At 38.7% G+C, this 23,521-nt stretch overlaps 1 protein-coding gene across 1 annotated transcript in view; it reads right to left on the bottom strand.

Moving 5' to 3' along the window:
* The window catches only part of LOC102831656 (chromosome unknown open reading frame, human C1orf101), a 274,431-nt gene that overhangs the window by 87,537 nt on the left and 163,373 nt on the right, over nucleotides 1-23,521 (bottom strand). Inside the window, exons 13-15 of the mRNA XM_006871286.1 lie at nucleotides 21,231-21,281; nucleotides 13,984-14,017; nucleotides 13,837-13,916 (exon numbers count right to left, since the gene is read on the bottom strand). Of these exons, the coding sequence (XP_006871348.1) occupies nucleotides 13,837-13,916; nucleotides 13,984-14,017; nucleotides 21,231-21,281 (165 nt within the window). The remainder of the gene's footprint in view (nucleotides 1-13,836; nucleotides 13,917-13,983; nucleotides 14,018-21,230; nucleotides 21,282-23,521) is intronic.

The raw sequence follows: 23,521 nt of genomic DNA on the forward strand, positions 1-23,521 counted from the left end.
AGCAAATGAAGGTTCTGTGGGCTTTTCTCCCATGAGCTTAACTCTATTCACATCATCATCGTCTAGTCCACTTTGAGGTGGCTTCTCTTCCCCAGTCGCATCTTGAGTGCCTTCCAACCTGAGGGGCTCACCTTCCAGCCCTGTATCTGACAGTATTTCTCTGCTATTCAAAAGGTTTTCAGTGACTCGTGATTCAGAAGTAGTTCGTCACTCTTTCTTCCTAGTCTGTCTTTGTCTAGAAGCTCATCTGAAACCTGTCCACCATGGGTGACCCTGCTGGTTATTAAAAATACTGGTGGCATAGTCCTCAGAATCACAACAACTCAAGCCACCACAGCACGGCAGACAGACGAGTGGTGGCCATTTGGTTTTATGTTGAAGCTGTCACTTTAAATTTTGATATCAATCCTGATACAATAAAGATATTCTCTCCTGATACAATCAATCCTGATACTATCAAGATGTTCTCTCCCAAGATGGCGTCTCCGGGAACAGCTGAGCATCTTGAACTAGAAAACAATGGATTTCTGGATTCTTCTACAAATTCTCCCAGCTGTAATCCCTCCAATCCTCCAAACATATCTTTATATTTGTTCCAGAGTTCCAGCACCATCCCCTGAGCCTTCTCGGTTCGGTATTCCGTGTTGTTGTTGATGGAGCTCCTCACTGCATGTCTACCCAACCCGCCATCAATTACTCATATGTAAATTCAAACTGCAGCTGAAGAAAATGAAAACAAGTCCACAAGAGCCAAAATACGACCTTGAATATATCCCACCTGAATTTAGAGATCATCTGAAGAGCAGATTTGATACATTAAACACTTGGTAAAGTGCCATTGAAACAGGGTAAGCCGTCTGAGATGTCTGACAGAGTATCTGCAACAGTGGACTCACATATACCAGTGATTGTGAGGAGGATACAGGCTATGTTCTGTTCTTTTGTTTGACAAGGTTGCTATGAGTTGGAGCAAACTGCAGGCAACTAAACAACAAAGGGATTCACACATCTTTCCTACATTTTGTCAAAGATGCTTTCCCATGTTGTTATATCAAGGTATACTCCTGGCAACAGGACATAAGAATTTTCATTGTTTTACTCTCATTCTTATACTTGGTACAACCCAAAAAGTCTACTGCCATCAAATCAATTCTGAGTTGTTGTTGTTGTTGTTAGGTGCCATCGAGTTGGTACCAAATCATAGTGACCCTATGCACAACAGAACGAAATACTGCCCAGTCCTGGGCCAACCTCACAATCGTTGCTACTTTGAGCTCATTGTTGCAGCCACTGTGCCAATCCATTGCGTTGGGGGTCTTCCTCTTTTTCTTTGACCCTCCATTTTACCAACAGGATATCCTTCTCTTGTGACTGGTGCTTCCTGACAATATATCCGAAGTATGAGAGATGAAGTCTGGCCATACTGGCCTCCAAGGAGCACTCTGGCTATACTTTCTATATTGTGTTTCTGAGACTGTAAATCTTTACTGGAGCAGACAGCCTCATCTTTCTCCCACAGAGCTTCTGGTGGGTTTGAACCACTGACCTTGTGGGTAGCAGTCCAGTGCTTATTCTACAATATCACTATGGCTCTTAATACTTGGTATAATCCATTATTTTTTTCATTCTAGTGGGTTTTCTCGAGATGGTCCAACATAATATTTTTAATATTTTTGATTAACAAACATTTCATTTTCTTTGAATTACTTGTTCATATATGTCCAGAAATGAATGAATACAGCAGGCCTGAAATTGCTACCCTTAGAAAGTTTTGCTTACAATCCTGGCCTTTGGCTGTCATTTGGGAATTTGAATTTCAGGAGGGTTCCTATCATTTCCAAAAGTGATAATGCAGTTTGCCTTGCCTAATATGTGCAAAAAATGTGGTTTATGCTGAACATAGTCTAGAATTTTGGTAGACACTAGACAGAGGTTATCTACAAGACCAGCTCTCAGTAAAAACCTTGAGTTCCAAGTCTCTAGTGAGCTCTGTTAAACAACACTTCACTTGTGTTTATAGCTCATTACTGGAGGAATTATGTGCTTCTCTGTGACTCCACTGAGATATGACTCTTTGAAACTTGTTCCTAGTTTCCTCTGGACTTAGTGCCGTGATGATTTTGCTTTGTATGTTAAGTACTGTGAATACTTGCAGTGAATCATAGAACCTTGTTAGTATTGTTAAATGCTGTCAAGCCAGATCTGACTCATAGTAACCCTATGTAGGGTTTCCAAGAGGCAGCTGGTGGGTTTGAAGCACCAATTTTGTGGTTCACAGTCCAGTGCCTTGCTGCTGTTGTTAAGTGCTGTTGAGTCTGTTCCAACTCATAGGAGCCCTGTATAGGGTTTTTGAGGAGCAGCTGGTGGGTTTGAACTGCTGTCCTTCTGGCTCAAACTGAACTTGTGGTCCAGCACATTATCCTGCAGTACCACACCAGGACTTCCATATAGGGTTTCCAAAGAGTGGCTGGTGAGTTTGAATCACAGACCTTGCAATTAGTAGTCCAGTACCTTAGACAGTATATATTGCTCATTTTTCTATGGATTTGACTTTTTTAAAAATAACTTTTTTTGTTTTTTTATATCTGTTTTGTATATATATATTATTTCTTTGTTGTTAATTGCTTTTAAATCAGCTGTTTTTTTCACTTTGTTTATGGAGTCTTTTAACTACAGAATGTTAACATTTAGAGGTAGTAAAATATTAGTCTTTTTTGTTATGGTTTTTGTGACTTGGTCATAAAAAGATTTGTCTATATTTTATCTAAAAAATTTTCAAGTGTTTCTTTTCACAGTTTGGTCTTCAATTCTCCTGCACATTAATTTTGAATATCAAAATCTAAAGATGGAGGATTCTAGGAAGATGTAGGCATAAACAAAACATTGTTTTGACCCTCCCCTACAAATACAAAAGAAATACAAGGAAATGGTGCTCAGATTTGAAGAACTCTGACTTGGGGAGCATAAGAAAGCATTGGGGGACTGCAAACAGGCTAGAATCAATAGATCGATGAGTCTCATATAGTTGGAAAAATGCTTCTTTCACCTTTCCTGCCTCTCCCCCAGCCACATGGATCACTGGGTCTGTAAACTGGGGTTATGACCACAGAAAAAGAGCCTGCTTCCCTGAACCCCACAGTCCCATCTGTGCAAAGAAAGAGGACCCCAAGCTTTCACCCTAAAGCCAACCATCAGACCCTACCAGGGATCCACTTGAAATGTACCAGGACTGCCCTGTTGGATGCAAGTCTACTGTGAAGTTTTATGGAAGGCTCATGCAGTGAAGCTGCTTTCATAGTAGCTTCTACCTGCCTTCGTGTGCAGCCCCATAGCACTGGCCTACGAAACCAACAGGTCAAACCTCCCTGGGGAAATTAGGACTAGTCTTCCTCTCCACTGCTGCTTATCACTGAGGACTGTTGATTGAGGCTTCTGTGTGTTAGGTATCAGGAGTCTAGAGTGGAGGCTGCACTCACAGATAACACTCTACTAGAGGGGACTCTGATAGTAACAAGACAGATCTTTATAAAGTTATGACCGGAGTTTGTAACTCCCTCCCCAACCTAGGAGTTGTTGGTTGCCTGGCTATGGCAAGCAGCTACAGAAGGCCTCCACAATACAGTCAATTCCCAGAGTCAGCACTCTACCTGCCTCCCTGTGCACACCATTGCTCAGGCCCCTGAAACTGACAGATTAGATCTCCCTGAGGATTAGTTTGTGTCTCTCTGTTCCCTGTTCCCTTGGTCCTGAGGACTGTTGACTGAGGTTGTTGTGTGCTAGGAAGCAGGCATCTTGAGTGAAGTCTACCCCATAGCCAACATTTGTTGTTGTTAAGTGCCATTCAGTCTTTCCAACTCACAACGACCCTGTATGGGGTTTTCGAGGAGCTACTGGTGAGCTTGAACCCCTGACTTTGTGGTTCAAACTGATCTTGCACTCCAGAACATTAACCCACAGAGCCATAACCAGAGCTCCATACTGTGGGAGGATCTTATAGTAACAAGGCAGATGTCCTTGTGGGTGCATTCAGAATATGACTACCCCTCCTTCCAATAGTTTCTCTGCTATTCATAAGGTTTTCAGTTACTAAATATTTGGAAGTAGTTCGTCTCTCCTTCTTCCTAGTCTGTCCTCGTCCGGAAGTTCATCTGAAACCGGCCCACCGTGGATGACCCTGATGGTATTTCAAATACCTGAGGCATAACTTCCAGAATCACAGCAACACACAAGCCACCACAGTAGGACAAACTGACAGTCGAGTGGTGGAGGAGAATATTGAAAGTGCCATGGGCTGCCAAAAGAACCAATAGATCCATTTTGGAAGAAGTGCAGCCAGAGTGCTCCTTGGAGGCCAAGATGGCCAAACTTCGTCTCTCATACTTCAGACATATTGTCAGGAGGGACCAGTCGCTGAAGAAGGATATCAAGTTTGGTAAGGTGGAGGGTCAGAGAAAAAGAGAAAGACCCTCAGCGAGATGGGTTCAAGCGTGGCAACAATAGTGAGGCTGGCCCAGGACTGGGCTGTGTTTCGTTCTGTTGTGCATAGGGTCACTATGAGTTGGTACCAATTCGATGGCACCTAACAACAACCCTCAAAAAGTACGTGTTGACTGTTGAATTGGTATGATGTCCTACAGAAGGGTCCATAAATGGAGTCAGGAGGTGAGTCATCTAAGTGGAGACTGCTCCCCAACCACCACAAAGCCACCAGGAATCTGAAACCAACAAGATAAACCTCAGAGGGCCTTCTGGGCAGGTGACAGCACCTCCTTCTGAAACAGAAAAAGAGTTTGCCTGTGCTTCCCCTAAATGTCAGCTCACATATAAGCAGCCTCCACAGGGCAGGGAAGGAAAACTTGGGTAAAATTGGAGGGCAACACCTAGTATTGAGGGGAGCTTGCTGAGTGTGGGTTTTCAACTGAAACGGCATTGCAGAAACAGGACTGGAAAAGAGTAATAGCCAGAGAGAGGGGACTGCGCCTCCTGGTGGACAGATTGATTAGTACAGGATATCTTGCCTGAGTGGTGGTGCCTGCTGGTGGACAGACTGACCACAAGTTTTCTGGTATGTTTGAGAGAGACTGAAAGTTGAAAACATTAGTTCTGGAAACTGTGAATCCCAATTAAGCCACCCAAGGAGAAGGAGCTCTCATGGAGAAAGAGTGGAAAAGGTAAGCAAAGGCTGAAGGCTCTACTCATTTATGAATTTCTTACAGAAAGTTGTTATTGTTAAGTGCTGTGGAGTCAGTTCCAACTCACAGCGACCCAGTTTTCGGTTTCCAGGGAGCAGCTGGTGAGTTTGAACCACTGACCTTGTAGTTCAAACTGACCTTGGGGCCCAGTGCTTTATCCCACAGCACTATACCAGGACTCCTTGCAGAAAGTTGTGTGGGCAAAACACTAAATGTGAGGTAAACTGAGGACATCAACACCTTTGAATAAAAGAAATCATGAGATACACAAAGAACAGAGAAAGAACAGCCCATCCAAATGAACATGACAAAGGGAGTGAAAGCATATTTGGCAACGACTAAATATTGAAAAAGGAGCTCTGGTAGCATAGTGGCTATGAATCGGGCCTCCAGTTCTTAGTCCCTTTCTTTCCATGAATCTAGAGTCCTTAGCTGCTCCCTCTCTTTATGTCCCCATTTCTGCCTCTAGCTCTGGTGTTGCTGCTTCTCTGGATAAGGTCCCACATTCTGCTTGTGCTCTTCTCCCTTGATGGCCCTAGGGTCCTCTGTTTCTGGACTGTAAGATTAACTACCATTTTTGTTACAAAACTCCTACCTTTATAGTTGGGACAGTTGCAGTTAGTCATGATAACAATTACTCACAACTGAATCATAAGAATCTTATCCCCATCTCTTTTTACCAGACCCATCTAGACCAGATGAAAACTATTCAGTGGGGACTCTATCTTCCCCACACAATCTTAAATTAAACTCCCTCTTGAAATCTTGTAAGCCATCCACTTTGTGCCTTTATCTCCCCCTCATTTTAGGTAGCCAATGTCTAAGTTGCCTTTCCCTATCTACCCTGTATACAGGAGGGGATAGCATTGATTCTTGATGTGAAGACTCCTTCCCTCTCTGTTGGTATTTACAACTACACCCGCCATGAGTATAGGTCAAGCTCATCAAATTGTAGCAATTTACACTTGTTTCCTTTATCAAAAATTGCTTTCTTTTTTTATCTTCCTCTAGTCAAGTTCTGATTATCAAGCCATCAAGGCTAGGTCAGATGGGTACTATCTGCAAGTTTGGGTGTTCTTGTACATCTCCCCTCCCTTCATATCAGTTGGATGCTTCACTCTCAGCTCTAACCCTCTGTGGCTATGTCCTTGTCTATGGGCTGAGGTGTCCCCAGGTCTCACCACACTTTGGACCAACCAGCCCTTCTTCTTCTCTCTCTCATCTCCAGGTCAACAGGAGTCTATGGAACATGGTTGAATGCAGCCCATTTCTTCATTGCTGCCTTTACCCCCTTCCACTCACCAGTAGACCAATGTGGTCACCAGCAAGCTTACATGCCTGCTCATGTGTTCCCTTTGAGTTTCAGTCTTAGAGGGGCATTTGTCCTGAAGGGAATTGATTGCTTGCCTTAATGGCTCCCCAGCGAACAGCTTGCTGATTCTTGTAGTAGCCAATCATAGTGCCATTTTTGTTTTGGGTTTTTCCTGATGATCTTTCTTTGAAGATGTATCTTGTCACTCTAGCTGTTCTAGGCTGGTCTGCTTGTAATTTCTAGTGGAAATGTCCCACTTCAGAAGGTTCTGGATGGGGCTTAGGATTCCACCTATGGTCCTATACACTGCAAAGGCTTTGCAAGAGGCCCATTTCACTGGGCAAGTTGTAGAACCCCTTTTAGATATTCCAGTCTTAATGAAATCTTTTCATGCACTTAAGTGTTTTATTTTTAGTAGGTCCCAGTCATCTATTTCATCTTCTGCTGTTTGTGTGTTGTCAGTATTATTTGATAGTATCTTGTATCAGAGCCCCCAAGTTTGTCCCTATTTTTTCCACTGATGATCTTTATAGTTCTAGGTTTCACATTTAGTTCATTAATCCATACTATCAAACATATAGTCTATTCTGGAGAATGTTTCATGTATCCTTGAAAAGAATGTGTATTGTGGTATTGTTGGGATGAGTGTTCTGTATATGTCTATGAGGTCAAGTTGGTTGATTATGTTGTTTAGTTCTTCTGTGTCTTTGCTGAATTTCTTTCTAGTTGTTTTTCCATCATTGAAAGTTGTGTGTTAAAATCCTTTACTATTATTGTTGTTGTTCTTGTTAAGTGCCACTGAGTCAGTTTTGACCCATAGCGACCCTGTATAGGGTTTCTGAGGATGTAAATCTTTAAGGGAGCAGAAAGCCTCATCTTTCTCTCATGGAACCGCTGATAATTTCAAACTGCTGACCTTGAGGTTAGCAGCCCAACTCGTAACCACTATGCTACCAGAGCTTTCTATTTCTTCAGAAAGATTTTGAACAATTTAGTATCCTGTTGTTCTATTCTAAGGACTATCTCCTGGTCTATATACAAGCTCCTCATGAGCACAACTCAGTGTTTTGGAATACCCACTCTTCACAAAGCTATCCACATTTTGTCTAATTCACACAGTCCAATGTCTTTGCATAGCCAACAAAGCACACATAGATGTTTTTCTGATATGCTCTGCTTTCAGTTAGGATCCATCTGATGTTGGCAATGTTCTACATCCTCCAATGTCTGAGTCCAGTTTGAATTTCTGACAGCTCACTGTCCATGAGCTCTTGTAACTGTTTTTGAATTGTCTTCAGCAAAATTTTACTTGCATGTGATAGCAATGACATAGTTAGATGATTTTCTCATTCCATTGGGTCACCTTTCTTTGGAATGGGCACATATATGGATCTCTTCCAATCAGTTGTCCATGTGCTGTCATTCAAATTTCTTGGCATCTATGACGGAGTGCCTCCAGTTCTACATCAGTTTGTTGAAGCATTTCAATTTGTATTCCATCAATTCCTGAAGCCTTGTTTTTCACCAATGCCCTCTGTGCAGTTTGGATTTCTTCCTTCAATACCATTGGTACTTGATTACATTATACCCTCTTGAAATGGTTGAACATTGACCAATTATTTTTGGTACAGTAGCTCTCTATATTTCTTTCATCATCTTTTTTTTTTTTTTAAACTTTTATTGAGAACTGGGTGATTGGGTGAAGGTTTACAGACAAGATCATCAGTTGATCATTCAACAAATTATACACTTTTTTTCATTTTAAAGATTACAATCCCTTCCCTGCAGCAACAGTTATCCTACTTCCTCCCTGTGTATACCCATTTACAGCTCATATTTCACAAATGAACAAAGCAAAAATATTTGATGTACACATACAACACAAAAAAATATATTTATTTAAATGTCCAAAGGGCCCATTCTGCAAACCAGCCTCATGCCCACAGGCACACTGCCTTTTTCAATCTATGTATATGGAGCCCACAGCTGTCTCTCCATGTCACCACCTCTGCCACCTTTTCTGCTCTCACCGCTTTTCTAGGTAGAGATCTTTTGCTCCATTCATGCTCATCCTTCTTATCTTTCATCATCTTTTGGTGCTCCTTAAAATTCAATATTTTATCAGAGAATCCTTCAATACTGCAACCTGAAGCTTGATTTTTTCTTCACTTCTTTCAGTTTGAAAAATGCTGAGCATGTTCTTCCCTTTTGGTTTTCCAACTCCAGATGTTTGGACATTCATTATAGTACTTTACTTTGTTTTCTCAAGCTGCCCTTTGAAATTTTCTGTTTAGCTCTTTTACTTCATTATTTCTTAATTTTTACTTTTTTACTTCTTATTACATACTACATTCCAGAACACATTTTGGCATCTCTCTGACATCCACTTTGGCCTTTACTTTCTTTCATGTCTTTTTTGTGGTCTTTTGTTTTCTTTCTTTATGGTGTTTTTGTTGTCATCCCATAACTCTTTTGGTTTTTAGTCATTAGTATCTAATGTGCCAAATCTATTCTTGAGGTAGTCTCTAAATTGAGGTGGGGTATGTTCAAAGCCATATTTTGACTTTTGTGGACTTATTTTAATTTTCATCTTCAGCCTGAACTTGCATATGACTATTCCATAATCAGCTTCTGGCCTTGCTTTGGCTGATGATATTGAGTTTCTCCATTGCTTCTTCCCACAAATGTAGCCATTTTGATTACTGTGTGTTCTACCTGGTGAGGTTCATGTGTATAGCACTGTTTATGTTGTTGAAAATAGGTATTTACAATGAATAAGTTGTTGTTCTTGCAAAATTCTATTATGCAATCTCCAGTCTCATTTCTATAACCAAGGCCTTATTTCCCACTTACTGTGTACAACTTTCACATTCTGATCACCAGCAATTAATGCATCTTGATTGCATATTTGATTAATTTCAGACTGAAGAAGTTGGTAGAATTCTTAAATTTCATCATCACTGGCTTTAGTGGTTGTTGCACACATTTGAATGATAGTAGTTTTAACTAGTCTTCCTTGTAGGTAAATGGATAATATCCACAGACAGCATTGTGCTTCAAGATAGGTCTTGAAATTCTCTTTTTGAAATGATTTTGACACAATTCCTCTTCAATTTGTCATTCCTGGCATACTAAATCATATGATTATTTGGTTCAAAATGGCCAATACCAGTCAATTTCAGTTTACCAATGCCAAGTCATTTAGGTCAACTCTACTTTGAGAGGCGTCCTGGTGCTGCACTGTAGGATAAGCATTCAACTGAAAGGTTGGTTTGAACCTCAAGGCTGATGGCTCAAACTCACCAGCAGCTCCTAGGAAACTCTATACTGGATCACTATGAGTCAGAACCAACTTGATGGCACTTAACAACAACTACTACTTTGAGACAGCAGCTCTACTCAGTCATATTTTGAGTGACCTCCAACCTGAGAGGCTCACCTTTTGGCCCTATATCAGATAATATTCCACTGTTATTCATAATTGTTTTCAGTGCCTAACCATTCAAAAGTGATTCACTTTCCCTTCTTCCTGGTCTGTCTTAGTCTGGAAGCTCAGCTGAAACCTGTCCACATGTGTGACTTTGCTGGTATTTAAAATATTGGTGGCATAGGTTCCAGCATCAGAGCAACACACAAGCTACCACAGTACAACAAATGGACAGATGAGTGGTGGCAGAGAAAACTAGCTAAAGAACGGATAGTGAGATTTCCACGGTCTGGACACCTCCTAGCTATCTTCCCAACCCCTTCTTCTGACATTCCAGGACTCACTTTATGCTCCAATAACAACTTGCACTATGCCTTTTCTTGTTCACTAAAAACTATCACTCTTGCTTGAAATGCTCACCTGGTGGAATTCACTACTGCCCTCCTTAACTCTCATCCTCCCTTCTGCGTCCAGCTAATTATCTGTTTCTTTTAAGACTGTGTTGTTGTTAAGTGCCAGTGAGTTGGTTCTGACTCATAGTGGCCCTGTTAAGGGTTTCTGAGTAGTGACTGGTGAGTTTGAACCACCGACCTTATGGTTCAAACCAACCTTGTAGTCCAGTGCATTATCCTGTAATGCCATACCAGGTCAAATGCAAGGAATATGTTCCCGAGTCCCTCTCCCTACCATGACTAGGTTGGATTCTTTTTCCTTTGTGTTTCAGTATCACCTTCCTATATCATTCCTTTCTATCATTGCCCCGTAGTATGCCAACTTATAGGTTTATCTACTTCATCAGATTTCTCAGGATACAAGTACTGTTTTATTCATAGGCATGGGGCTGCTAACCATATAGTCAGAAATTCGAATCCACCACTGCTCCATAGGAGAAAGATGAGGTTTTCTGCTACTGTAAAGATTTACAGGCTCGGAAACCCTATACAGGGTTGCTATGAGTTAAGACTGACTCCACAGCACACAGTAGTAGCAGCAGCAGCAGCAGCACACTATTAAATCTCTGGATTTATGCTCAGTTAAAAATGGAGCGGTTAATAGTTCAAATCTGCCTAGTGGTGTGGAAGAAAACCCCATGGAGTACAGTTCTAATCTGAACACAAGGGGTTTCAAAACTGATTTGGTTTTGGTGCAAAGTAAGTGTTTAATTGTGCTTTATTGGATATGCAAAGGCTGGCTGTGTGGATCATGACACTTAATTGTGCTCTGAGGAACCTGTACATAGGCCAAGAGACAGTCATTTGAACAGAACAAGGGGATACTGAATGGTTTAAAATCAGGAAACGTATACATCAGGGTTTTATTCTTTCACTGTATTTATTCAATCTGTATGCTGAGCAAATAATCAGAGAAGATAGAGTATGTAAAGTAGAATATGGCATCAGAATTGGAGGAAGATTTGGTAACAATCTGAGACATAATTGATACAATTTTGCTTGATGAAAGCGAAGAGGATTAAAATACTTACTGATGAAGATCAAAGACCACAGGGTTCTGTATGGGTTGCACCTTAATGTAAAAGAAAGCAAAGATCCTCACAATTGGAAGAAAAATAACATCATGATAAATGGAGAAAAGACTGAAGTTGTGAAAGACTTCATTTCACTGATATCCACAATCAACACTTACGTAAGTAGCAGCCAAGAAATCAAATGTTGTATTGCATTAGGCACATCTGTGGTATAAAAACTCTTTAAAGTGTTCAAGAACAGAGATCAGTTTGAGGCTTAAGGTGCCCTTGACCCAAACCATGATATTTTCTATAGCCTCATATGCATGTGAAAGTTGGACAACAAATAAGGAATATTGTAGCAGAATTGATGCAATTGAGTTACAGTGTTGGAGAAGAATATTGAAAGTACCTTGGACTGCCAGAAAAACAAGCAAATCTGTTTTGGAAGACGTACTGTCTGATTGCTCTTCACAAATCAGGATGGTGAGACTTTGTTTCTTATATTTCAGACATGTTATCAGGAGGCACCAGTCCCTGGAAAGGGACATCATGCTTGGTAGAGTAGAAGGTCAGTGAAAAAGCAGGAAGACCCCTACCAAGATGGATTGGTACAGTGATAAGATGCATTACTTTTATAGTCCTAAATCAAGAATAAGATATGCAAGCTAAGTTAGGGATAATTTTGAAATCTACCTAATATACTGTACTCTATACTTACTCAACCTGTATACTGAGCAAATAATCCGAGAAGCTGGGTTATATGAAGAAAAATGTAGCATCAGGATTGGAGGAAGACTCATTAACAACCTGAGATATGCAGATGATACAACCTTGCTTGCTGAAAGTGAAGAGGACTTAAAATATTTACTGATGAAGATCAAAGAGCACAGCCTTCAGTATGGGTTACATCTCAATGTAAAGAAGACAAAAATCCTCACCACTGGACCAATAAACACCATTCTTATCAATGGAGAAAAGATTGAAGTTGTCAAGGTCGTCATTCTTCTTGGGTCAATTATCAATACTCACAGAAGCAGCAGTCAAGAAATCAAATGACGTATTGCATTAGGCAAATTTGCTGCACAAGACCTTTTAAAGTGTTGAAGAGCAAAGATGTCAGCTTGAGGACTAAGGTGCTCCTGACCCAAGCCATGGTATTTTCAATAACCTCATATGCCTGCGAAAGGTGGACAGTGAATAAAGAAGACCATAGAATTGATGCTTTTGAGTTATGGTGTTAGAGGAGAATATTGAAAGTGCCATGGCTGCCAAAAGAACCAATAGATCTGTTTTGGAAGAAGTGCAGCCAGAGAGCTCCTTAGAGGCCAAGATGGCCAAACTTCGTCTATCATACTTAAGACATATTGTCAGGAAGGACCAGTCACTAGAGAAGGATCTCATGTTTGGTAATATGGAGGGTCAGAGAAAAAGAGGAAGACCCCCAACGAGATGGATTGGCCAAGTGGCAGCATCAATGGACTCAAGCGTGGCAACAGTAGTGAGGTTGGCCCAGGATTGGGTAGTGTTTTGTTCTGCTGTGCATAAGGTTGCTATGAGTCGGTACTGACTTGGTGGCACCTAACAACAACAACAACAATCAGGAATCTATCAGAGTCGTAGTGTGGTGCTATATGTTAATGCGCTCAATTGTAAAATTGGTTTGAACTGCAAGATCGGCAGTTCAAGTTCACCAGCTGCTCCTCGGAAACCCTATACAGGCTCACTATGGGTTGAAACCAACTTGATGGCACTTAACAACACCAACAACCAGGAATTGAGGTTATTTCCTTGCAAATTCTCTGTTATTATTGTCCCACACAAAGAAAAATCATACATCTGTCACCTGGGAAGGTTGTTACTGTTAAACAGGGAGTAGTGCTAGTAGGAACTTGGAGAGAGATTTAGAGAAGATAAAGCAAGGGTTAGGATACTGCCTCCATCACTAAAAAGGTGCTCACTTAAGTATCAGCTACTAAATTGCAAACTTTCTGAACATACAGCTACCATGGATTATCCAACTTTGTATAATTTATACAGGGATACATAGGCAATATTATAAGTTTAGTTCCAGGCCATGACAACAAAATTAATATCACAAGAAGGTGAGTCACACAATTTTTTGTTTCCCAGTACATATAAAATTTATTTTTTTATTATATTTAAGTAATCATGTGAAGCTGTAGGATAAGCACTTGAATTCAAGGTCAGTTTGAACTGCAAGGTCGGTGGTTCAAACTCACCAGTCACTCCTTGGAAACCCTATACATGGTTGCTATTAGTTGGAACTGGCTCAATGGCACTGTACTAAAATGAAATTTTGCATATATTGGGTGCCTCAAAATATTTATTATTAAATAAATGGTTAACTAAAATTGCCTTTATATTGTTGTTTTGAAACTTTCAAAAAAGTGAAAACATTTGGAAAGTATATACTTACAATTGAACCACAGGATGAAATTGTTTTCTGAATTCCAGTTTCAGAGGACAGCCATATGCTTTCCAGTCATACTGTACTTTCTAGGAAAGGAAAATACTCTAGTTATTTTACATATTTGACCCATTAACAACATTATAATTTTCTTACCAAGTTTTTAGATGGTTGATGCCTCAGATATGACCTGGAAAAAAGACATTTTACATTATTTACTTCTCTTTTCCTCTTTTCAAATGTAAAAACTAAAAATGACTACTTTACTTTATTTAGATATAGATTTTCCTAGGTAAGACAGTGTCATGAAAATAAATTGGATAACTATAATTTAAAATTACTGAGTGCTACTATGTTTCAGGTACTTTCCACATATAGTATTGTTGTTGTTAAGTGCCGTCGAGCTGGCTCTGACTCATTGTGACCCTGTATAGGGTTTCCGAGGAGCAGCTGGTGCATCTGAACTGCTGACCTTGTGCTTCAAACTGAGATTGTAGTCCAGCACTTATCCTACAGCACCACACCAGGACTCCTACATATAATAGTGTATTCTTATGGTAATCAATAGGGTGTGAATTGTTATCCTCTGCTTGTGTATATATGACATTATTGTCAGAAAATTGTATGAAATGAAACTATAAAGCCTGTGTTCATTGTGTTACTTCAATGCAGTCCTTTCCAAAGTATTTCTAGATCAAAAAATAAAGTCAGTCAGAATCAGTAACAATATACGTGCAGTTTAAACTTGCAGCTACTTCCTAACTTAATTTTTTTTTTGCTAAAATGGAATACTTTTCCTTCATGAACTCAAGGATCTCCTATTTTGTGGATCCTCAATGTTAAATCACTTTCATAAGCCACATGTCCCATATATCTTACATATATCCCAGAAAACAGAACTCTAGAAATTTCCTTAATAGTGGAGTGTGCATACTTTATATTCTTTCCCTTAAGGTCTAGATGCTAGGCTCACACAAATGACCCATGATGCAGAGCCAGAAAATATTTCTGAGGAAGAAAAGGTAATGGAACTAATTGAAAGAGAATTCCAAAGAATGATAAATAGGTACTTAAAAAGGATGCATACTATAAGAACTAACAGGCAAAATAAATGCATATTTTGAAACAATATAAAATCTGTGATTACAAATTCAGAAGATTAATACTAAGATCTCAGAAATGGCCAATATGTTGAAAGGGCAAAAGAGTATATGCAAAGCAATGGAAGTCCAAATTAGTGACCTTGAAGATAAATCCCTCAATACTAGTATGCTAGAAGAGCAATCAGAAAAGAGAATGAAGAAGTCCAAAGAAAGCCTAAGAATTATGAGGTGATTGGAATTTCAGAAAAGAAAGAAACAGTAAAAAGCACAGAGAAATTGTCTAATAGTTGTTGAAAGAAAACTTTCCTAATATCATGAATGATGAGAAGATAGAGATACATGAAACTGAGCGAACACTAAATAGGATATACTCCAAAAGAAAATCCTCAAGACATGCCATAATTGAACTTTCCAAAACCAAGGAAAGAATCCTGAGAGCAGCTGGGGAAAAACAAAAAGTTACCCATAAGGAAGAACCAGTAAGACTAAGCTCTGATTTCTCAGCAAAAACCATGCAAGCAAGAAGTCAATAGGATGACATATGCAAAACTATGAAAGAAAAAACTGCTAACCAAGTATCATATTCCCAGAAAAGCTGGCTCTAAAATACAGTGGCAAATTAAGACTCTCCTGATAAATAGAAATTAAATGAATTTGTGATAAGACCAACTTTGTGAAAAAATGCTAAAGGGTTTTCTTTGGACTGAGAAACAACAATAGGACACAATAATGTGAGATTAGCATCACCCAGAATTCAATCCTGATATGTTGTTGAGTACCATTGGGTCAGTTCCTACTCATGGCAACCCTGTATAGGATTTTCAAGGCTTTAAATCTTCTAGGGAGCAAAACGTCTCACCTTTCTTCTGTGGAGTGACTGGCAGGCTTGTGGGTTACAGTCCAGTGACTATCATATAGAAGTATTCAAAGTAAAACAAACCCACAAGACTGAAAATAGGGAATCAATGATATCATTTTATAATGACGTCAAATACACAGCAGAAAAAGAGAATAGTGTAGATACAGAACTTCCAAAAGGCAAGTAAGTCAAGTAGATTTCAAGATAAAACAGACTACTTTAATTAGAGAAAAAGATGAATAACTTGCAGGATAGCCTCAAAGAAAATGAATACACCTGCACATTTAAAGAAGAAAATCAAAAGATTTAGTAAACATTTACACAACAGAATTGAAAATGCAAAGAAAACCCACAAACAAAATGAACTCAGTACAGAAAATTACATGGAACAAACAACCAGCAGCACCATACACACACACACACATCACCACCAACACATGCACAGCAAAAAGACAGCAATCAATTCATACCTATGCACTAAATGTAAATAGATTAGTTGCATCAGTCAAGAGACATAGAGAGCAGAATGGATAAGAAAACAGGATCCTTCAATATGCTGTCTAGAAGAGATATATCAAAAACATGGAGACAGCCAAAATGCCAATCAACAAAAGAATGGTTAAACTTTGGTATATTTATACAATGGAATACTATACAATGTTGAAGAATAATGATGAATCTGAGAAACACCTCACAACATTAATAAAGCTAGAGGGCATTGTGTTGAGTGAAATTAGTGAATCACAAAAGGACAAACATTGTATTAGAACAATGTTGTAAAAAGTTAAGAAAAGGTTTTCTTGATAAAAGGAACAATCTATGATGGTTACAGGGTGGGTAAAGAATAAGGGAAAATTATTCATGGACTAGAGGGCAGATAGATATTAACATGGGTAAGAGGGTATGCAATATACTACAAGAGGAATGTTAGCAGAAGAAAGATGAAGGTAGCAGGAGACATAGAGAGGAATGCAATATTAAAGTGAATAGAGGTAAATATCTCTATTAACTCTTGGTACATGGAAGGGATTGCAACCATTGTAGTGAAACAAGATGTATGATTTGTTGAATGTAAAACTGATGGTGTGCTCTGTAGGCCTTTGCTCAAGTCACAATAAAAAGTTTTTTTGTTTTTTTAAAAAAGGTCCAGATGCTACATAAACACTAAAAGGAACGTCTTCACCAACTATTAAACATTTTTTCTAATCCCTTCAATTTCAATTACTGCCTTCACCAAGCTTTGCAACCTGGAGCATCTAGGTCCTCTCATCCTCCCACCCTGTCCTAAGGTTGAATAAAATCACTTGAAGTATATGTCCAGCGTTTAAGCCCTCATTCAGTTTAATTAAATAGAATTTAAATAAGAAAATTTCACAGCTTTTCAAATATTCCAGAGGCTGTGGACTTGTATCTGTTTGGCAGCCTGAAATATATTTTAAATTACAAGTTTACATGAACAGTCTTACAAAGATAAACAGAATGTGAAAGTTGGAAACAAAGAAGGGTTGGCAGCTGGAAAATTTGGCCTGGCGATAGAAACAATTCCAGCCACTGCATGGTGAGTTTTGCATGACCAGCGACTTATTTATTGCAAATAGCTTTCTTCAGCATTGGTGTATTTTTCAATAAATTGTGACTATACATATGGACCTCTCTAAGTGAAATCCCAGGAGTCAAACTGACTACATCTGTGAACAAAGACGATGGCGAAGCTCAATAACATCATTCAGAACAAGGCCAGGGGCCAACTGCAAAACAGATCATCAATTGATCACATGCAAGTTCAAGTAGAAGATTGAAAAAAATGAAAACAAGTCCTCAAAAGCCAAAGTATGACTTGAGTGTATCCCACCTGAATTTAGAGACCACGTGCAGAGGTTTGACTCACTGAACACCAATGACTGAAAACCAGCTAAGTTGTGGTTTGAAGATACCATACATGAAGAAAACAAAGGTCATTAAAAAGACAGGAAAGAAGAGACCAACTGGATATCAGAAGAGGCTTTGAAATTTACAGTAACTAAAGCAAGATGGATTGGCAAAGTGGTAGCATCAATGCGCTCAAGCACGGCCAACCATTGTGAGGTTGGACCAGGACAGGGCAGTGTTTTGTTCTGTTGCACATAGGGCCGATATGAGTTGGTACTGACTGGATGGCACCTAACAACAAAGCAAATGGAAGAAATTAGGCACTATGGGTTAATGCACTGGACTGCAAAGTTGGTTTGAACCACAAGGTTGGTGGTTCAAGCTCACCAGCTGCTCCTCAGAAATCCTATACAAGGTCGCTATGAGTTGGAACCAACTCAATAGCACTTAACAACAACAACAAGAGCTGAACAGAAGAATTTAAAGGGTAGCTTGAGAAGACAAAGTAAAGTATTATAATGAAATGTGCAAAGACCTGTAGTTAGAAAACCAGAAGGGAAGAAAATACTGGGCATTCCTCAATCTGAAAGAATGGAAGAAAAAATTCAAACCTCAAATTACAATATTGAAAGAGTCTATGGGCAAAATGTTGAATAATGCAGGAATCATGAAAAAAAAAAGATGAAAGGGATACATAGAGTCATTGTACTGAGAAGAATTGTTTATTGTTCAACTATTTCAGGAGGTATTGTATAATCAAGAACTGATGGTACTAAAGTAAGAATTCCAATATCTACTGAAGGCATTGTCAAAAACAAAACTTTAGGAATTGACAGAATATGAATTGAGATGGTTAACAGATGCAATACTGGAAGTGCTGATTCATTTATGTCACAAAATTTAGAAACAGTTGCATGGACAACCAAATGCAAGAGATTCATATTTGTGTTCATTCTAAAGAAAGTTTATTTAAAGAATGCAGAAATCATCAAACAAGTAAAAAAATTTTTTTTTTCAAACAAGTAAAATTTTTGCTGAAAGATTTCCATAGGGAATAGCCAGAAATTAAAGACAGATTCAGAAGAGAAAGTGGAATAAGGGATATCATTGTTGTCAGATCTTGGCTGAAAGCAGAGAATACCAGAAAGATGTTTGTTGTTGTTGCTAAGTGTTGTTTAGTTGGTTCTGACTCTTAGCCACCCTGTATAGGGTTTCCGAGGCTTTAAATCTTTGCAGAATCAGAAAGCCTCATCTTTCTCCCATGGAGCGACTGGTGGACTTGAACAGCAGACCTTGTGGTTCAGATGCTTATTGTATGGAGTCACGATGCACCCCAGAAATACCTGTGTTTTATTGTTCATGGAAAGGCATTCAACATTGTGGATGATAACAATTACCAATAACATTGGGAAGAAAAGGAATTCAAGAATACTTAATTGTGCTCATGTGAAACCTTCACACAACTAGGGGGAAATGTGTGGTTTAAAATCAGAAAAGGGTTGTATCTAAGGGCAGATTGCCCAATAAATTGGATAAAGATGAATTTACTAATTTGTACTTACTAGTTTGTAGTGCATAACTTCATATGTTTTTCATCACAATAAGCCAGTGCTTACCTTGGTTACTGGGTACTCTGTCTCTGTTAGGGATTGTAAATTTGAAAAGAGGTTTTGACATTGCAGGAAGGTACTGTGGGGTTGTGAGAGAGACAGATGCCAAATCTAGAAGCAAAATCTTTGATGTGGTGAAAAAAATGTAAAATTGTCCACTACAGATCAGTAAATAAGCACAAGTAAGGTTGTGCTTACCTTGCTTATTGGATAATTTGCTCCTGGTTGTATCCCTTTACCATACATATTCAATCTGTATACTGAGCAAATAATCCAAGAAGCTGGATTATATGGATGAAGAAGTGCAAGACATTGAAAACTCATTTGTTGCTATTGTTAAGCGTTGTCGAGTTGGTTGTGACTTACAGTGACCCTGTATAGTGTTTCAGAGGAGCGACTGGTGAGTTTGAACTGCTGACCTTGCAATTCAAAGTGACTTTGTGGTCCAGTGTTTATCCTACAGCACCATACCAGGACTCCGTTAACAACCTGCAATATATAGATGACAAAACTTTGCTTGCTGAAAGCCAAGAGGATTTAAATCACTTTATAGATGAAGTTCTCAGTATAGGTTACATCTCAACATAAAAAAACAAAAATCCTTACAACTGGTCAAATGAGCAACATCCTGATAAACAGAGAAAAGATTCAAGTTGTCAAAGATTTCATTTTAATTGGACTCACAAGTACTGCTATGGAAGCAACAGTCAAAAGATCAAACTATATATTATACTGAACAAATCTCCTGCAAGAGACCTCTTTAACATGTTCAAAACAAAGATGTCATTTTGAGGACTTAGGTGTGCCTGACCCAAACCATGGCATTTTCAATTGCCTAATATACATGTAGAAGCTGAACACTGAATATGGAAGATCAAAGAAGAATGGATGCTACTGAATTATTTGTTGTTGGTGAAGAATATTGAATATACCATGGATTTCCATGATAAATAATACATCTGCCTTGGAAGAAGTACAGTCAAAATACTCATTAAAAGCAAGAATGATGAAATTTCATCTCACAAACTTTGGACATGGTATCAGGAAGGAGCAGTCCATAGAGAAGAACATCATGCTTGGTAAGATAGAGGTCAGTGAAAAAGAAGAAGACCCTCAATGAGATGGATTGACACAGTGACCACAAAAATGGGCTCAAACATAGCAACAATTGTGAGGATGGTAAGGACTGGGCAGTGTTTCGTTCTGTTATACATAGGAGTATTATGAGCCAGAGCTTATGGTGCATAACAACAACAACAAAAGATAAAGGTAATAATTTATTTTGTTATATCTTTAAAGAATAATCTTATTAAAATAAATATAAAATATAACAAAAAGTGAAGAGCAAAGATGTCATCTTGAGGACTAAGGTATGCCTGACCCAAGCCATGATATTTTTAATAACCTCATATGCATGTGAAAGCTGGACAGTGAAGAAGGAAGACCATAGAAGAATTGATGCATTTGAGTTACGGTGTTGGAGGAGAATATTGAAAGTGCCATGGGCTGCCAAAAGAACCAATAGATCCGTTTTGGAAGAAGTGCAGCCAGAGTGCTCGTTGGAGGTCAAGATGGCCAAACTTTGTCTCTCATACTTCAGACATATTGTCAGGAGGGACCAGTCGCTGGAGAAGGATATCATGTTTGGTAAGGTGGAGGGTCAGAGAAAAAGAGGAAGATCCCCACCAAGATGGATTGGTCAAGTGGCAGTATCGATGGACTCGAACGTGGCAACATAGTTAGGTTGGCCCAGGATCGGGCAGTGTTTCGTTCTGTTGTGCATGAGGTCGCTATGGGTTGGTACCGATTCGATGGCACCTAACAACAACAACAAAGCTGACTGCACATTTAGTCCTACCACACTGATGCTGATAGGAATTCATTGAATAGTTAGCAACTGATTAAATGGTTTGCACTACATTTATATAAAATTTAGTGCTTATGTTAAAATTTATTTCTTACTTGTCAATCACGTAAGAAAAATTGTACTGATAGCATCCATCTTTAGGAAATCTATAAAATATAAAACATAATGAAGTTACAATAGCATCATTCCTTATATATTTCATAAACATTTCATCATTTGTTGTTGTTAGGTGCCATTGAGTCGCTTCTGACCCCTAGTAACACTATGTACAACATAATGAAACACTGCCGAATCCTAAGCCATCCTCACAATTGCTAATATGCTTGAGCCCATTGCTGCTATCTGTGTGCCAATCCGTCAGCAATGCGTCATCATGGTCAAGTCTACTCTGAGGCGGCAGTTCTTCCCCAGTCTTATTTAGCTCAGTGATTCTCAAACTAGAGAATACCTCAGAATCATCCCTTACTAGACAGAATCTCTGGGATTGGTAAATGTCCCCAGCATTTCTTCTTCTTTTTAAAAATCTGCTTGACATCTACTGATTTATCAGGTAGTTTTCATATACGTTAATTTAAAATTCATAGAAAATCTTTCAAATCGAAGGTTATTTCTTTGGATTGTTTTATCCCACATAAGTTTTTTTTCCCAACTTTTTTTTATTGTGAATTGAGTGAAGATTTACAGAACACATCATCAGTTTTACATAAAACAAATCATATACTATACTTCACTTCATTACATGGTTACAATCTCCTCCATGTACCAATAATTAACAGTTTTTATCTCTATTCACTGAAACTATTACATTTCTCCTTGTTTCTCTTGCTACCGTCATCTTTCCTCTGTTAACCTCCCTCTTGTTGCATATAGCCTGCCCTGTCACCTATGTTAGCATGTGTCTACTCTCTAGCACATGAATAATTTTCCCTCCTCTCTGCCAGCCATCATATCAAGAAAATCTTTTCTTAACATTTTGTAACATTGGTCTTATACAATATTTGTCCTTTGATGATTGACAAATTTCACTCAGCATAATTTCCTCCAGGCTCATCCATGTTGTGAGGTTTTCACAAATTTATCATTTACCTTTCAATGTTTTGTAGGATTCCATTGTGTATATATACCAAAGTTAGTTTGTTTACCGTTTTTCTATTGATGGGCATTTAGATTGTCTTCACCTTTTTGACATGTCTCTTGCAGATAGAATATTGAAAGATCCTATTTTTTTTAACCAGTCTGTACTCTGTTTCTTGACTGGTACATTTAATCCATTTTACATTCAGTGTAATTAGCACTAGGTATGAATAGACTGCTGTCATTTTTCTGTGTGCTGTTTTGTGTGTGTGGTGCTGCTGGATTCTTAGTTCCTCATAATTTTCATTTCATTTGTGGGTATTCTTTTCATATCAGTTTCTTTTGTGTTAATGTTTACTAAATCTCTCTGATTTTCCTCTTTTTTTATTTTGATGTGTAGGTGTATTATTTTTCTTTGCAATTACCCTACATAGTATTCATTTTTATTTTTACCCTTTTTAAACAGTCTGTTTTATCTTGAAATCTACTTGAATTCCTTGCCATTCGTAAGTTCAGTATTTACACTATTCCTTCTTTTTACTTTGTAGTTTTACATTGATATCTCCTGGTTCCCTATTTTCAGTCTTGTAGGTTAGTTTTACTTTAAATACTTGCATATCTGAATTGAGTTCTGGGTAGTGTTGTCATGTATGGTAATCTCAGACTATTTGTCTACTGTTGTTGTTTGTCAGTCCAAAGAACACCCTTTAGCATTTTTTGTAAAGTTGGTCTGGTCATTACAAATTCCTTTAATTTCTGTTTATCAGGAAATGTCCTAATTTTTGCTGTCATATTTGAGGGACAGCTTTGGTTGGTTGGCAATTTTTTTCTTTCAGATTTTTGTATATGTTATCCCATTACCTCTTGCCTGCATGGTTTCTGCTGAGAAATCAGAGCTAAGTCTTTTTGGTTGCCCTTTGAGGTAATTTTTTGCTTTTCCCAAGCTGCTGTCAGGATTCTTTCCTTGTCTTTGATTTTTGAAAGTTTGATTATGATATGTCTTGGTTTCCTTTTGGGATCTAGCCCTCCATAGCTATGTCCCTGTCCATGGGCTCAGGAGTCCCCAAGTCTCACTACACTTCAGACCAACCAACCCTTCCTCTTCTCTCTCTCATTTCAAGGTCCATGGGAGTCTATGGAACATGGTCAAGCTCAGCCCATATCTTCATTGCTGCCTTTTCCCCATTTCTGCTCACAAGTAGGCCAACATGTTCTCCAGCAAGCTTACATAACTGCTTATGTGTTCCTTTTGAGTTTCAGTCTTGGATGGGGTTTGTCCTGAAGGCACTTGATTTCTTCTTAAATATTTCAT

Source organism: Chrysochloris asiatica, unplaced genomic scaffold, assembly GCF_000296735.1.
Source record: "Chrysochloris asiatica unplaced genomic scaffold, ChrAsi1.0 scaffold00165, whole genome shotgun sequence".
Taxonomy (NCBI): Eukaryota; Metazoa; Chordata; class Mammalia; order Afrosoricida; family Chrysochloridae; genus Chrysochloris; species Chrysochloris asiatica.